The following is a 15,838-nucleotide window of genomic DNA, read 5'->3' as shown; positions in this document are numbered from 1 at the left end:
CAGTCTAGTTTGTTTTTCCCCAGATTCCCATCAGTTCCAAACACCACTAGGAAATGGAGTTATTTAAAAAGCAGCATCCCCAGGTCCTGAGTGATTTGCACTTAGAGGAGCAGGAAAGCAGCCCAAATACCTAGAGGGGAGAGAGTTTCTATAGCTCAGGGAGCCCCGAGTCAGACTTGGGATTGCCCAGCCCAGGACCGAGGCCAAACACTTCCCCAGATGGGGCTGGTTTCCTCCTCCTTTTTGCCTTTAGGTGTTCTTTCCTTCCACCCTCTTTTTAATCGGCTCCGCTTTTGCTGAGTTTTCCCTTGCTTGGTTCCCAGCGAAAATGGACGAGACTTGGTGCTCTGAAAAATCCTGGAACTGGCAGTTTTTATTTTTCTCAAAGGGATAAAGTGCCCCCAGCCCCAATGCCCCCACTCCCCTCTCTCTAGATGCTACGGCATCCTAGAGGGCTGCGGAGGAGGCTGGAGGGTCACCGGAGCCCCAGCTCTGAAGCTGCAGGGTTGCCCTTTGGGTCTGCCCTCGAGATCCTGCGCTGAGGAGGAACTGGGAAGGACGGGGGCTTGTAAGGTTCTAAGACCGCAGTCGAGTCGCGGCAGAACTTCCCAATAGGCTGGGTCCCTTCCACGCGAGCGAACCCAGCCCTGGGACTCGGGCAGAGGGAAAACGCGGAGAGCGGGCCGCGCGCAGGCACCGCGGGCTGGAACGAGCGCGGGGAACGCGGCTCTGGGGGCGCGCGCAGCGGGCTCAGGTTCGGGACTCGCGCTGGGCTGGGGTCCTCGCGGGCACCCCCACGCTGGGAGGTTTCCTTCGCGCTGGGCCTGGCCGTCGAGGAGGGGGGCGGAGGCTGCCCCGTTGGCCCCTGGCTCTGCACATGCCCCCTGGACCCCGAGGCGCTGACCCGGCGCAGCCCGTGAGGTGGCACGAGAGGGTCCCGAGTCCAAAGGGGGCCCCAGGGGGGCGCGGCGGGCCGGAAGGAACCTCGGCCTTTAATTAACCCCGCACCCCCCCCCCAACATACCAAAGGAAAAGGAACCCAGCAGGCGCCCCCCGCAACCGTGTGATCACAGGAAATTGGGTTTGTCTTTCCACCCCTTTTCCCCCTTCCTGGCTTTCCATCCTTTAGGATTGTTGGTTTTAAAAAAAAAAAAAAAGGAAAGGCATAAAAAGCTGGGCGGAGCGGAGGCGACGGCCGAGCGCCCGGGGGACGCGGGCGGCGCCGCGGGGAACCGCGCCCGGAGCGCAGCGATCCCGCAGACCGCGCGAGCCGCCGCCCCGCGCACCTCGCCGCCCCGCGCACCTCGCCGCCCGCAGCCCGCACCGACCCGGCGGCGCGCGGGGCCCGAGCCGGCCGCCTGCTCCCGCCGCCCGCCGTCCGCGCTCCGCGTTTTCGCGGCCGCCGCGCCTCTGCGGCCGGGGGCGGGGTGCGCGGCGGCGGCGGGGCTGGGACCCCCGCGCCCTGGGCCCGGCAGCCCGCAGCCAGCGCCTCCCGCGGCGGCACGGCGCGCCCCGCCGCCCGCCAGCCTCCGCCCGCCGGCCCCGCGCCGGCCCGGGCCCCGGCCCTGACGCCGCCGACCGTCGTCCTTCGGCGCGGGGTGAGTGGAGCCCGGCTGCGGGCAGGGGCAGTACGGAGGGGGCTGCGGGGCAGGGGGCTGCGGGGCAGGGGCAGTGCGGAGGGGGCTCCGGGCAAGGGGCAGTGCGGAGGGGGCTCCGGGCAAGGGGCAGTGCGGAGGGGCTGCGGGGCAGGGACAGTGCGGAGGGGGACTGCGGGGCAGGGGCAGTGCGGAGGGGGACTGCGGGGCAGGGGCAGTGCGGAGGGGGGCTGCGGGCAGGGGCAGTGCGGAGGGGGGCTGCGGGGCAGGGGCAGTGCGGAGGGGGGCTGCGGGCAGGGGCAGTGCGGAGGGGGCAGCGGGGCAGGGGCAGTGCGGAGGGGGGCTGCGGGGCAGGGGCAGTGCGCAGGGGGCAGCGGGGCAGGGGCAGTGCGGAGGGGGGCTGCGGGGCAGGGACAGTGCGGAGGGGGACTGCGGGGCAGGGGCAGTGCGGAGGGGGGCTGCGGGCAGGGGCAGTGCGGAGGGGGCAGCGGGGCAGGGGCAGTGCGGAGGGGGGCTGCGGGGCAGGGGCTGCAAGCAGGGGCAGTGCGGAGGGGGGCTGCGGGCAGGGGCAGTGCGGAGGGGACAGCGGGGCAGGGGCAGTGCGGAGGGGCTGCGGGGCAGGGACAGTGCGGAGGGGGGCTGCGGGCAGGGGCAGTGCGGAGGGGACAGCGGGGCAGGGGCAGTGCGGAGGGGCTGCGGGGCAGGGACAGTGCGGAGGGGGACTGCGGGGCAGGGGCAGTGCGGAGCGGAGCTGCGGGGCAGGGCCTGTGGGGCAGGGGCTGCAAGCAGGGGCAGTGCGGAGGGGGGCTGCGGGCAGGGGCAGTGCGGAGGGGACAGCGGGGCAGGGGCAGTGCGGAGGGGGCAGCGGGGCAGGGACAGTGCGGAGGGGACAGCGGGGCAGGGGCAGTGCGGAGGGGACAGCGGGGCAGGGGCAGTGCGGAGCGGAGCTGCGGGGCAGGGGCTGCGAGCAGGGGCAGTGCGGAGGGGGGCTGCGGGCAGGGGCAGTGCGGAGGGGGCTGCGGGGCCGCAGGGGAGGCTCGGGGCTGCCGGGCGCCCTGGCCTGGGGTCGCTGCGGCAGAAAACGGGAGAGGGGTGGGCGAAATGGGAGCGGGGGTCCGCGCAGACGGTGGAAAGAGGCGGTGGCAGCCGCCCTGGGAGGGCTTGGGCCGCTGGCCGCGCGCCCCTGGGGGCGCCTCTCCCCGGACCCCCTCCCGCGTGCGAGCCCGCTCGGCGGCCCGGGCGCTGCGGGGCGCGGGGAGCCGGGGGTGCCGGCGCGTGTCCGCCGCTTAGGCTCGCCTGTCACCTACTGGCGTGCGGCGGGAGGCTCCTGGGAGAGGGCCGCTCGCTTCTTGGCAGCGATTCTGCAGCATCTTTTCCTCCCCTCTCGGGGTCGGTGTTTGCTGAATGCAGCATGAGGGGGGAGGGCAGCATCTTCCTTCCGAGAGACAGAAAAAGTTGCAGAAACTAGACATGCTAATTATTAGCTGCAGGAGAAAAGCCCTGTGCCTGGCCCTCCAGGAGGCACCCGCGGCGTCGCCGGGGACTATTGGCAGTGCCGTGTTATTTGGGGGTCTTTGGGGAAATGGGCCACAGATTGTCTGCGGGAGGCTGAAGAGCGAGGTGGGCGAGGGGGAGGAAGGGCGGGCGGCGGGCTCCGTGCTGAGCCCACCATCAGAAGCCCACCGCGCTGGCCGGGTGGTTTGGAAAAGAGCCTCGGGGACAGAACTGCAGAGCGAGGGGAGGGACACGCCGTGGGCGCAGCCTCGAGGAAAGGAGCGCAGGAAGGTCTCGTGTTTGTCCTCCCCAAAGCAGGCCTGTCTGCGCGCCTTGTAGGATGATTTTTCCAGAGGACGCGCGGTAGTTGATGAAACCGTGTGTGTGTGTGTGTGTGTGTGTGTGTGTGTGTGTGTGTGTGTGCGGTTTTGCCCACCCCTCCTTTCACTCGCCCCTTCAGAGGGCCGGGCCTGCCTCTGAGGTTATGCAATCCACGCTGTCCCCCTCGAGGCTCTGAACCGTACTTTGGCAGGCAAGGGAACCTCGTCGGTCCCTGCAGGCGGGCCCAAGGTGTGGGCGGGTGCGGGCTGCTGTCTGCCCTAGTCCCGCTCCAGATGTGCGCGCTCAGCTGCTGCCTGTCGCGTAGGTGACAGCTGGCCTTCTCCCTCCCAGCCCCGCTGCCTGCATTACGCTCTCCAAGGGGCCGTGTTCAGCCGCCTGCTGCGATCAGCGCGGCCCCAGCCCCTCGGGAGGCCGCAGCCCGGTTCGGCCATCCCCACTACAGGTCTGTGTTCAGACTCTAGGAAGGGGGGAAACCCGGACGGCAAGATCGCCGCATCGTGAATTGAGCCCCAACTCCATCCAAAGGTTCTGCTTTAATCAAGACAGCTCGGAAAGGATGACGCAGTCTTTGTCAAGCCAGTTTTCTCTTGAACAGTATTTGCTCCCACCGGGGGATTTCAAACCCCGAGCAGCAGCCGTTTCTCTTGCTGCGGGGTGGAGCCCCTTCAGTATCCTCCAACCGAGGCGGCTTAGCTCGGCTGGGACGGGCATCTGTCATTGTGGCCCAGGGGGAGCCCGAGGAAAGCAAAACACAGCACTCTGCGGGTCCCAGAAGGTCCCCAAGTGCCATCAACTGGCGAGTCAGGAAACACAGAAGGAGATATTTTACAAGCTCTTCCAGAAACGTTTATAGGAAGGATTTAAAGGTTAACCGTGCATCTGTTCTACGCATTAAAACTAAAAGGTGCTGGAAATAAATGGACGTTGTCTACAGTTAAGGTTAGCACACTTGCTGATGAACTAGAAAATCTCTAGGTTTATTAAGTCGTGGCTGACAGAGTGACTCATTCTTGTGGATAAGCCTCAAAAAAATAGAAAAGAAAAATATGGGTGGTGCATAGAGATAGGCAGACTGTTGTGAATGAAGGGAATTACTCACCTAAACTTTCCATCCTTAATTTGGTACTGATTGAGGATTTATCACTGAGTAAGCCTGTTGATTCGGAAGTTTTTGAAAGAAAAGTGATATATTTTACAAAAGTGACAGATACAATCGGTTCTGCCAGCTTTAAAAGTTTATCATGTTTTTATAATCAAGGAACCACCATTTGTCTCTAGAATAAAGGGGGTTGTAATGAGTCAGCTTGGGTCAATGAAATAAAATTTAATAGCTGGGGATAAAATAGCACTTATAGGGTTAATAGCTGAACTAGTAAGTTTAGAATCAGATGCGGGTACAGTCTGCTTGTTCCTAATATCCTGTCCTATTATAATTCTGGAAAAGCAATTTTAAAAAGTAAAATTTGCAATTCCTTTAAGGATTTTTAAAAGAAAACTGAGTTTTTAAATGTAGCAGCATAAGATATTTGTTCTAACACCTTTTATAATCACTCAAAAGCAAAATACAAAGACTTGAATTCCAATGAAATGGAACAAGAATCTTTAAAATTCATTTTCCACTAATTAGGTAGCTCTTTAAACGGCCTGTACCTAGATATGTGGTTGTTTCCTTTGGGAAATGATTTTCTGAAAAGATTGTCATTATTGGTAATCTAGTTACTTGTGCTCTGTGCTCTATGCTCGTCTCTGCTAGAAGTGTTAAAGATGCCACTTGACCAAGTTAGACCCCTCCCTTTGGGGAAAAGGCTCTCTCTTTTTCTCTCCATTTTATGTAAAATAATATCACTGGTAACTCTTGTTAGTGTTAGAACATTCAAATTGCTTAGGTCTGTAATTATCCCACAATGAAGTGAAGGAGTTAGGACCATGCATGAGTTGTTTCTAGGTTGGTTGGTTGTGTTTTAAGGGACCATTACTTCTTTTCCTTCTGGGCACAGATAGAGCATTACCATACTATGCACTATTATCTTTAGAATCTCGGTGTGAGCAAATAAATTGGGAAAGAAAGTAAGATAATCCTGGTGCTAAGTCCCACACTTGCTGAGGCTCCTCGAAACCCCAGACAGGACATGGAGCTCGCGCTTCTGGAGCACTTCTGGAGCTAGCGTAGACCAAGCGGGCACTGGAGAAAGTGAGCAGCCAGGCTTCTGGGCTGCCGTGTCTCTGGACATACACAGCTGGGGCGCTCCAGCTCAGCCAGTGCCCACACCTCCTCGTCGTAGCTGCGCTGGACTGCAGCCAAGGGCTTCACCACGTGTGCATTGGTATGAACGTTCTGGAAAAGTAAGAATGGCCTGGCATGAAATTGCATGGGGAATCTGCGTCAACCTTGACCACCCGCCCCCTCCCATTTCTCTCCTGAAGGAGGGGCAGTGGGAAAAGACATACCCTCCAAGTTGGAGCATGCTGATGTCATGACACTGCTGGCACAGATATGACAGGATAATCGGACCGCTTCCCTGGGTGCCAGAATGACCCGGTTTTTCCAGGAACCATTCCTGAGCCGTGGGTCCAGTGGGGCGGGGAGTGAGGGGGGATCATTCTTCCTGAGTTTCTGTTCTATGCACTTGTTTTAGACTAAACTATAGGTGCGTTTTGGGCATTTCTGAAGGGGCCTCTCCAGGAACAAGAATGATTACCAGCTTGAACCGATTAGACAATTCCAGGTTCATTTTCCTATGGAGATTTTAAATTTAAAGCAAAAATAAAAATGTCAGTGAGGCAGAAGCCTGTGTAAACATTTTAAAACTTAGAGCCGTACACTAGCAAGCAGCAGCCATTTACCTTAACTTATTTTCCCCCTGTCCATAAGTTTGGTCCTAAGAGAGCCTAAAGAACAACTGTCCAATTAAATTGAAGTTGTAGTTTTCTCATCGATAGATTTGGGATGAACTCTACGAAGACATTCCTTTCATTTCTTTTTTTTTTTTTTAAGTTAGAGCTGTGTTATTTCAGTTGTACTGAAGTCATGTATTCCTTTCTAAGATTTTTGTCCCAATTGTTGATTTATAGCACCCAACAGCTTTTACTCTGAGTATAGTTTTCAGTGTTTCCTTCTTTTCTCATTGGATCCCTGGAAGGAAAGATTTGTCAATATTGCAGTCACACGCGGGCCCTTAAGTACACTCCTTGTTGTGGAGCGCTCTCACTCAGCTGCCCTTCTTTTATCTAAGACACAGATCCCACAGCTCGCAATTATGTTCTTTGACTTTGGTAACAATTCTGTTTGAAATGTTTCCAATTACACACAGTATTGGCTGCATGTAGCAGCTGCAAGCCAAAAAGCATTTCCAGTGTGTTCCAAGAATCAGGCTGTGATTGCTTTTAATTTAAATAAAGGTTATATGGTTTCCTGTGATGTTTTTATAACCACCTTTCCCCCTTTTTGTTGTCTTTTTTAAAAAACTAATATAAAGTAGCCACCACTTTATATGATACAATATTGCTCCTAATTCCCTAGGTCGCCCTTTGCTTTAAGCAAGTACCGCAGACTTTTCAGTAAAGGAAATTTTAAAGAAACATGGTACAGCAGTTTGGATTTCTCCAAAGGGAAAAAAAAAAGTGAGGAGGAAGGTTATCTGATAGAATATTGTAAGTAGCTAAGGTCATCACGTTTTTTCCCTCTTCCTTTAGAAATCTATGATTACAATTATCTTCTCAGGTCCCTGGAGATCATTGGGTGTACTAGCTTTCCTTCAAATTCTTCTCTTTTTCTTCTTGTGGGTCCAGTAAGTTGCATTAAAACATTAAAAGGAGGGTCAATAAGAATATTTGTAAAACGGGGTAAAAATCAGCAAATAATTCCACCACTCTACAGGGACTTAACCCTCCAGATCTGTTTACACCTCTCCCATGGGTTTGAAATCCCTGAACACTGAAACCTTTTTAAAACCGTGGTAGTTGAAATCTTTTAATAGCTGCCTGATAGATTTGGCTTATTAAATCTGAAAATAAGAAAAGATACACTATCAAGATTGGGGTGAATGGGTAGATACTAGGACTGGAGAGTTCTGTTTTCTTGGCCCACAGGGAACCTGAAGCCTGTAGCTGGAGGGCGTGGAACAGGTGAGCTGCAAGGATGCTCCTAACGAAGAGGTCCTCACGTGGGCTCTTGCAGTCCTGGCAAAAACATCCCATAGAATACAGCGCTTCTTGGGGTTGAACAGTAGTTGACTCACATACATGTCAACTTCTGGCATTTTTGGAAGCCTTCCATCCTGGAACAAATAGTGCTGTATAATCCAAATTTGTCAATGCCGTGTTTCATGTAGCCCCTGCTGAGACAGCTGAAATCACACAGCCTTATCACTAGAAAGGTTTCAAAACTTATCTGACAAATTTTACAACTTTATTACAATTTTGTCTTTTTAATTACTTTCAATTGCAAAGATCAAAAAAATTAAAATAGATCTTTATGAATACAAGTTTCTTGATAAAGTATGTGTATATAATTAAGCCCTTTGGTCCTTTTCAACAAAAGAGATGTCAATTCCCATTTTTTAGGAATAGGGAAGTAATCTTTAAAATAGATAACTATACTTATTTTTAATAGCCAATAATTGTTTTGTTCCTTTTACAGACATGATTCCATATCACATCTTTCATAACATATAAGGCACTTTAAACTTGTCCATATTCATACTAGAATGGCGGCTCATGTCCACATTTTATCTATAATAGAGTGTTACATTATATTATATATGTTTTTCTAGATATATCAAAGAGTTTCAATAAAATATGATAATCAGTTCAGTTTCTGTTCATAATTACTCTGATACATCTCAAAGTTTTATTATCAACATCAAAAAATTCTTGGTTGCATAGTTATGTGGACATTGATTACAAGTTTGTTACCCATTTTGTTCCTTTGCTTTTCCTTCTTCAGTTGTTAAAATTTGGGTTATTTCCTGTCATTATCCATTGTTGCCATGGCTGTAGAACATATATAGATGCAGTAAAACTAACTTAAACCAGTCATTATCACTGCTTGCTGCGTCTACATAGCACAAATGAAAGGAGAACTGTTTCGGTACCTAGTTTACTTGATTTTTTGTTTTGTTTTATATGCCATGTTATGGGTTTTTTTAAAATTTTGTTTTCTTTTGTCTTGTTTTTAATTAAAATAACTTTAAAAGACTCACAGTTCTAAGACATAGGTAACTGTCTGATTTCCTTTGAACTTTTTTACTCTGGGCATGGCCAGTAGCAAAATTAGCTAGCTCCAGCTCACTTTTTCCAACTGCATGCCCATAGCCAAATCAAATAATCAGGGCCTCAGAGTGGAAATTTTCACCTGAATTATCTACTTTGGTTGTTTGCACAGTGTAACTGGAAAACTCTCCCTTTTAGTCATTATGTGAGGAGATACCATAAGGCATTTTAGTCAGGAAAAAAGATTAAGCTGTGGCTAAACAGGGCTTAAGGATTACTTGAGATAAACTGAGAGCTGGTTCAAACTATCATTCAAAGCCTTAATATTTGCAGGTTTAACATTCCTGAGTTTCACAGTTAATCTCCGGACTTCGAGCTTAAATAAATAAAAGGACATGTGTAGTCACCTTTCCAGATGGGATTGTGGCTCACTCCTTCCTCTCAGATCCCTGCTGCAAAGCTCTCTGCTATCAAGGAGGCCTTCCCTCCTCGCCCTCTGTAAAATAGCATTGCCCCAGGAAGCAGATGTGGCTCGACCAGTTGGGCACCCGCCTACCACACGAGAAGTCCCTAGTTTGGTTCCTGGTGCCTCCTAAAGAAGACAAGCAAGACAGTGAGCTGACACAATAGGATGGTGTGGTGAGCTGACACAAAAAGCTGATGCAACGAGGAGACAAAATAAGGAAACCCAATGAGAGACACAAGTAGGGCGCGGAGGTGGCTCACGTGATTTTAGGTGCCTCTCTCCCACAATGGGAGGTCCCAGGTTCAGTTCCTGGTTCCTCCTAAAAAAGAGAACAGACAGACAGAGGGAGCTTACAAGGCACACACGCAGAGAGCACACAGCGAGTGCAAACAACAGGGGGCGGGACAGAATAAATTTTTTAAAAAATAGCATTGCCCCCGCCCTCACCACCACCATCCAGCAGTCCCCAACCCCTTTGTCCTGCTTTTCCTTTCTCCTTAGCCCTTACCACTATCTGATATGTACTCGTTATAGCCGTATGTTCCAGAAGATGGCTATATGCTGTCTTGTCTATAATGGCGCCTTGCACAAGGTAGATGCTTAATAAATATCTGCTGGATGAACAGCTGCAAAACTCTAGGGAGGTGGATATGCCTCAGAGTGGAACCCATCCCCCCTCCCAAATCCTGTAACGCGCAGTGGTGAGAATGTGAGCTAGCTTTAAGTTTATCGTCTCATGTTTGTACTAGGACTATCAGGTTAGCCAATGGCCACCTTCATTTGACAGGGTAGGAGCCTGTGGACCATTTTAATGTAATATATAAAATAAAGACAAATAGACGCTGGTACTCTGTTGTTGCTGTTTTAGCTAGGATTTCTAGAAAGGGGATCTTTTTTCCAGTTGAAGTTTCTGAGCTGTTGTCCCCCTTATCTGAGAAAAGCCAGAGAAACATTATGCAGTAGGAGAAAAGAAGCTGAACAACTAGTCCTTCTCTTCTACCACAAACTGATCAATGAAATGTAAATCATACAGCAAATGGATGCCTTATTAGTAGAGAAGACTGAGTGTTGCTACCAAGGAAACCGCGCCTTCCCTCTTTGTAATGCACCCATGCCACTCTGTAACCTTAAAAAAACAAACAGAGGTAGTATCTGCAGACAAGTTTGTGGGGTTGCCTTGTACGTTGAAACAAGGATGACAGACTGTCTTTCACTCAAGAAATCCCCTGATTTAAATTCCAGGGGTGAAAAGCTAATCCTCTAAGTGACTTCAACCAGCTTGCTAGGAAACCTAGTTCCTTGAGATTATTATTTTAATGTCTCAGGTTCCAGGGTGAAATTGGCAGTGAGTCAGCCTTCCTATTGAGGAACTGAGCCAACTTATTTGTCCAGAAATTATCGTGTTTTAACTCTGGGCTTCTTTAGTATAATGAGACTAATACCTCCAAAATACACAGAGCACTTGAAGATTTATCTCCTTATCCTCACTGCATCCTTGTGTGGTGCGCTAACCACCGTTATCGCCAACTTACCCATGCAGAAACTGCCTGTCAGTTCACAGCTCAGCTGCCTATATGAAGGAGATGTGATTTGGCAGCTCCTAAATAAATTAATGTTTACAGTTAAACATTTAGAAAGAAGGAAGGAGAGAGAGGAGAAAGTAAGCAAGCGTTTGCAGCTTACCTGAAATTGATGATGTTTTATTGTTTTGTAAGTATTTCTATGTTTATATTCTATACTATGTTAAGTACTTTTTAGATAATTTTAGTCTTTCCTCCTAAGTAGGCAAGAGATCTTGGAAAGTCACTTAATTTTCTGAACTTCTTATCCCTACTGTACCTCAGTTTCCACAACTGTGAAATGATGGACCTGAGCTAAGTTGTTTTCTGATGTCATTTGAAGCTCAAAAGTTCCTCAATGCTAAAACACTGGGTTTGAAGTATATCATTTCAGGGATGTATGTATAGGAAAGGACTTTAGAAACTGTGCACAGCTTCCATTATTAGTCATTTCCAAGCGCTGTTGGGCTTATCAGGCGTTGGTGTAGGGGAGACCACAAGGACGTTGGAGACTGATAGACCGGGGCTCAAAGCCACTCTCTGCCTCTGCATTTCAATTTCCTCTTTTGTACCATGTAAATACTAACATTCGGAATTCTGTTACGTACCTAGTACAGTGCCTGACACATTGCTAGATAATAAATGGGAGTTGGAATTACTGTTCTCCCTTCATAAGTCCCTCACTAAAATTAGCTAACAGTTTACTCAAAATTGGCATATGTTATCCAGGAGCAAATTAAAAAATAAGACAGTCTCTTAGTTTCTCTGTTCATTATTCAGCGTGGCCAACTCAATCTTCAGTGACAGTGGTTTTGAGGACCTAAGAGAATATGTACGTCCCCTTACCAAAAAGTCTGGTTCAATTGGTTATATTACAATTTAATATGATAAGCTGAAAAAAAATGCAGTGTTATTAAAGAGAAAATGATCAATCTGATATACTTGTAGCAGCGGAATACTTAAGTTCATACTAAAAATTGCAAATGTGAATACTATATTTATGCATGGGAAATTTGGAAAATTTAAGAAGTAGAACTCAAAGTAGTATACAGCGTCGTCATTCACAACGATTAAAACTATGTTCTGCGCGTTGTGAAGTGGATGTGGCTCAAGCATTTGGGCTCCCGCCTACCACGTGGGAGGTCTCGGGTTTGGTTCCCTGTGTCTCCTAAAGAAGACAAGCAAGGCAGTGAGCTGGCACACCAAGCCGACACGACAAGATGACGCAAAAAGGAAACACGGTGAGAGACGCAACAAAGCAGGTTGTGGAGGTGGCTCAAGAATAGAGCTCCTCTCTCCCATATGGGAGGTCCTGGGTTCGGTTCCCCGTGCATCTTAAAGAGAAGACAAGAAGACACAGAGAGTGCACAATGAATGGACCCAGAGAGCAGACAACGAGCGCAAACAACGAGGTGGGGGGCGGGGATAAATAAGTCATTTTTAATAAACAAAACTATGTTATGTGTGTTTAAATGTGTGTCCATTGACTCAAATTGGAATTCATTTGGGAAACTTTAGAGAGCTTGCTGGAAAATAACCCAACCTCCGTTTTAGTTACATTCCTAATATTTTTAAAACCATAATAATATTCTAATCACTCCCACTCCCCAAATAAAAGCTGGTCTAACTAGGCAGTACATAGTGAAACGTGGTAGTAATCTTAAACAGCGCCTGCTGGCATATGTCATCATACGTCCTGGCCTGGTGTTCCATTTTAGTAGCATTGCGACTTAAATCACTAACTTTAAAGCACATTCAGAACCTTGGATCCTACTCATATTCTAATTAGGCCGAGCCCAAAGTTCCAAGTGGCCCGCCAGGAAGTGTTACACCGTCTGTCTTATAACTGAGAAAATGGAATTTGAGTTGTTCACATGAACTCAGCACTGAGCTGTCTGCATCTCCCAGCAGTTTCATAAGTGCCTACCAAGTGCTGTTCCAATAGGAAGGAGGATATAAACGTGACATTACTAATCACCAGTTTGAATCTGGGTCACTCCAGCCACGACTGGAAGATCAAACACTATCCGAAGGTAATGACTGTGCGAAAGTCCTGCCGGCTGGCATTCCATTTCTTAACGGCATCTCCGTGGACCTTCCCCGCAGACTGTTGGAGGGTGAAGCAGCCATCAAGCCGCACGCACCCCTGGGTCTGGACGCTGGCCCTCTGGGTGACAGATGGCACACTTCCGCAAAGATGTGGGGCCCCTGCCAGCTTGTGTTGTTCAGGCTCCTTAAATGGATACACAGAACCTTTCATCTTTTGCCTCTTTACCAACCATTTAAGCACTTCAAAGCAATGGTAGCTTTTTTGCATGTTCTCTTTTTTCTCATCTCTGCAAAGTAAGGAGAAATTGCACTTTCAAATGCTTGAGAACCACTTAAAATTAAACTTTCTCATTTTTTTTTGAGTTTTTTTTCTTTCTTCCTTTTTTAAATGTTACATTGAAAAATATGAGGTCCCCATATACCCCCTCACCCCCCTCACCCCACTCCTCTCATAACAGCCTCCTCCATCATCATGGGACATTCATTGCACTTGGTGAATACATCTCTGAGCACTGCTGCACCGCATGGTCAGTGGTCCAAGGTATAGTTTACACTCTCCCCCAGTCCACCCAGTGGGCCATGGGAGGACATACAGTGTCCAGCAACTGTCCCTGCAGCACCACCCAGGACAACTCCAAGTCCTGAAAATGCCCCCACATCACGTCTCTTCTTCCCACTCTCCACCCTCAGCAGTTAACCGTGGCCACTTTCTCCACATTAATGCTACATTTACTTCCATTACTAATCACAATAGTTCACGAATAGAATATCAATCAGTAAGTCCACTGTAATCCATACTCTATTCCTTCATCCTGTGCACCCTGGGATGGTTATGTCCACTCCACTTCTATATCGAGAGGGGGCTTAGATTCCACATGGATGATGGATGCAATTCTCCTGCTTGCAGTTGTAGGCACTCTTGGCTCCCTGGTGTGGTGGTTGACCTTCTTGACCTCCCTGTTAGCTGGCTGGGGTAAGCCCAATAAACCAGAGGGTATGAGTTGCAAGTCTGTTGAGACTCAGGGCCTGGCTATCACATGGACAATCCAGAGATTCAGGTCCCCTCAGTATACACTAAACCCCAGTGCCAACCACAGGTCTGGTAAAAGTAACAGGAGAGGCTTGTGAACAAAGATCACATCTGAGTCCAACTCCATCACACTCAGAAACACAAACTCCAAAGTAGGGCCAACTGACATGGCACTGAACTCCATCTGCCATGATCATAGAACCTGTGGGTCTCTGTTGCCCTCAGAAGAATCAATACCTGGACTTGTATCTATTTTAGCTGTCTCTGGGACTCTGCTGAGGTGTGTGTAAGGGCAACCCCTCTGATAACCTCCCAGCTCTTTTTTGGATACTCATAGCCATATAAACTCATTTGTCCTTTCCCATTTCCCCCTTTTATTCCGGGTCAAAAAGCATTTTTAACTCCTGATATTATATGTAGGCTGAGATATTCTGCTGGTCTGAGTTGACCCATTTATTCAAGGTCTTCTAGTTATTAACTGGTACTTGGTAGTAATCCCTCGGTGCCAGGGAGGCTCATCCCCAGGGGTCATGTCCCATGCCAGGGGGAAAACTTTCCCATTTTTATTTCCATTTGGGAGCTCATCTTTTTTGAATGCCTTCAGTTTACCAGGCACTGTGTCAGGCTCTGGGAATATAAACATCAAATGAGTGGTCCATGCCTTTAAAGAACTCACCATTTTGTAGGGGGAAAAGGCATTTAAGCACTTAATTGCAGTAGATGGTAGTAAAGGCAGGAGTAGAGAAATGTACTAGGTATGGTAATGGCACAAAGACAAAGGCTAGAGACATTTGTTCTGGGTGGATTGTTTCAGAAAGGAGGAAATGCTTGGGCTGGGTCTTAACAATTGAATAGGAGTTGGCCAAACTGTTGGAGAAGAGAAAAGCATTTAGGCAGAAGGAAAAGCATATGCAAAGGTAGGAAAACATGAGACCAACATGATACTCAGTGAATTGCAAGTCTTTATATTGAGCTATAAGATTTATTATGTTCTCGGTCATGGGCTTTTTGCCACATTTATAAAACCTTAGTTTCCATCAGAAATAAGATGTGAATGTTGAAAATTTCATTGTGATCCTGTCTTTCTCTTCTGTGGTTGGCTTTAAGCTTCTGAATGAGAGCTCTCTGTGTTCTTCCAAATGTTACATTTACCTGGCCAAGCTATCCGGTATTTGCACTGTCTTTTCATTGATGTGTCAGTACAATCCAAATTTATCTATGCTTCAGTTTAACGTCCAGATTTCCTTTTCAGCTTTTAATTTAGACAATATTGCATAATGAATGTTTTACTTTTATGACATTTGCTTTAGTACTGTAAGAGCTTTCCCTGATAGCTAATGGTTGGGGGAGGGGGTTGAAATGTCACCAAGTGGCCTCCAGATGTGTTTTATTGGGTTGGTATCTCTGTTTTGTTTCCAAAGGAGAAAAAAACCTCTTTTTAAGCTTAAAAAAACCTTACCAAGCAGAAATAGCAAACAATGGAGCCACAGGAGATGACTATTTTCTTCATTTCCTGATTATTTCTGCTGTTTTTAACTACTGTTAAAAAAAAATTCTGATTCAGCTGGAAAAAATCCATAAATAACAATAGAATTAAAATACTTTACTTTTAAAAAGCAAACCATGTTCCTTTGTTTTACGGAAATATACTCACGTCTTGGCTTGTGAGGTTCTGTTTGTTCCAATATGGAGTCCCTCGATGTGATTATATTAAAATTGAGACTTCACATCTTTTAGAATTTCTACCATCTAGTTTGTTCGTTAAGCAGTCAATATGTTTTCAGGCAGACTGGCGTGTGATAAATATTTTGTAGCATATGTGGCTGAACATGCCAATTTCAAAGGGCTTTACAAGCTTTAATTAATTTTCACAACAACCAGATGCCCTTCATTTTATTGAGGGGAAGTCTACAGGCAGTGGGTTAAGAGTGTTGCCTGGGTTCATCTAGCAAAGTGGTTTTCAACTTTTTTTGATAGCCGAACACTGTTCTCGAACACAAGATTATCTGGAACCCCAACATAATAAGTAGGGCAGCTCTTTTTAGGAGGCAGCAAAGCGGTTCCTTATAGGATTGGCGGGTAAAAAACAACA

General features: G+C 48.4%; 2 protein-coding genes across 3 annotated transcripts in view; one reads left to right on the top strand and one right to left on the bottom strand.

Annotated features, from left to right (window-relative positions):
* Positions 1–475: 475 nt before the first annotated feature.
* LOC131280776 (basic proline-rich protein-like) lies at positions 476–3,026 on the bottom strand. Its single transcript, XM_058309261.1, has 2 exons — positions 2,903–3,026; positions 476–2,664 (listed from the first exon to the last, which is right to left on the bottom strand). Exons 1-2 carry the CDS (start codon positions 3,024–3,026, stop codon positions 476–478), a joined length of 2,313 nt encoding a protein of 770 aa, XP_058165244.1.
* The window catches only part of PRICKLE1 (prickle planar cell polarity protein 1), a 105,712-nt gene continuing 91,347 nt past the window's right edge, over positions 1,474–15,838 (top strand). Inside the window, exon 1 of one of the 2 annotated variants that reach the window (XM_058307822.2) lies at positions 1,474–1,598. The gene's annotated coding sequence lies outside the window, so the exon portion shown is untranslated. The remainder of the gene's footprint in view (positions 1,599–15,838) is intronic. The other variant, XM_058307823.2, reaches the window with a different exon arrangement.

The sequence above is a fragment of the Dasypus novemcinctus genome, chromosome 12 (genome assembly GCF_030445035.2).
Source record: "Dasypus novemcinctus isolate mDasNov1 chromosome 12, mDasNov1.1.hap2, whole genome shotgun sequence".
Lineage (NCBI taxonomy): Eukaryota > Metazoa > Chordata > Mammalia > Cingulata > Dasypodidae > Dasypus > Dasypus novemcinctus.
The sequence above is the reverse complement of the archived record's forward strand: the minus strand, read 5'-3'. Positions and strand labels throughout refer to the sequence as shown.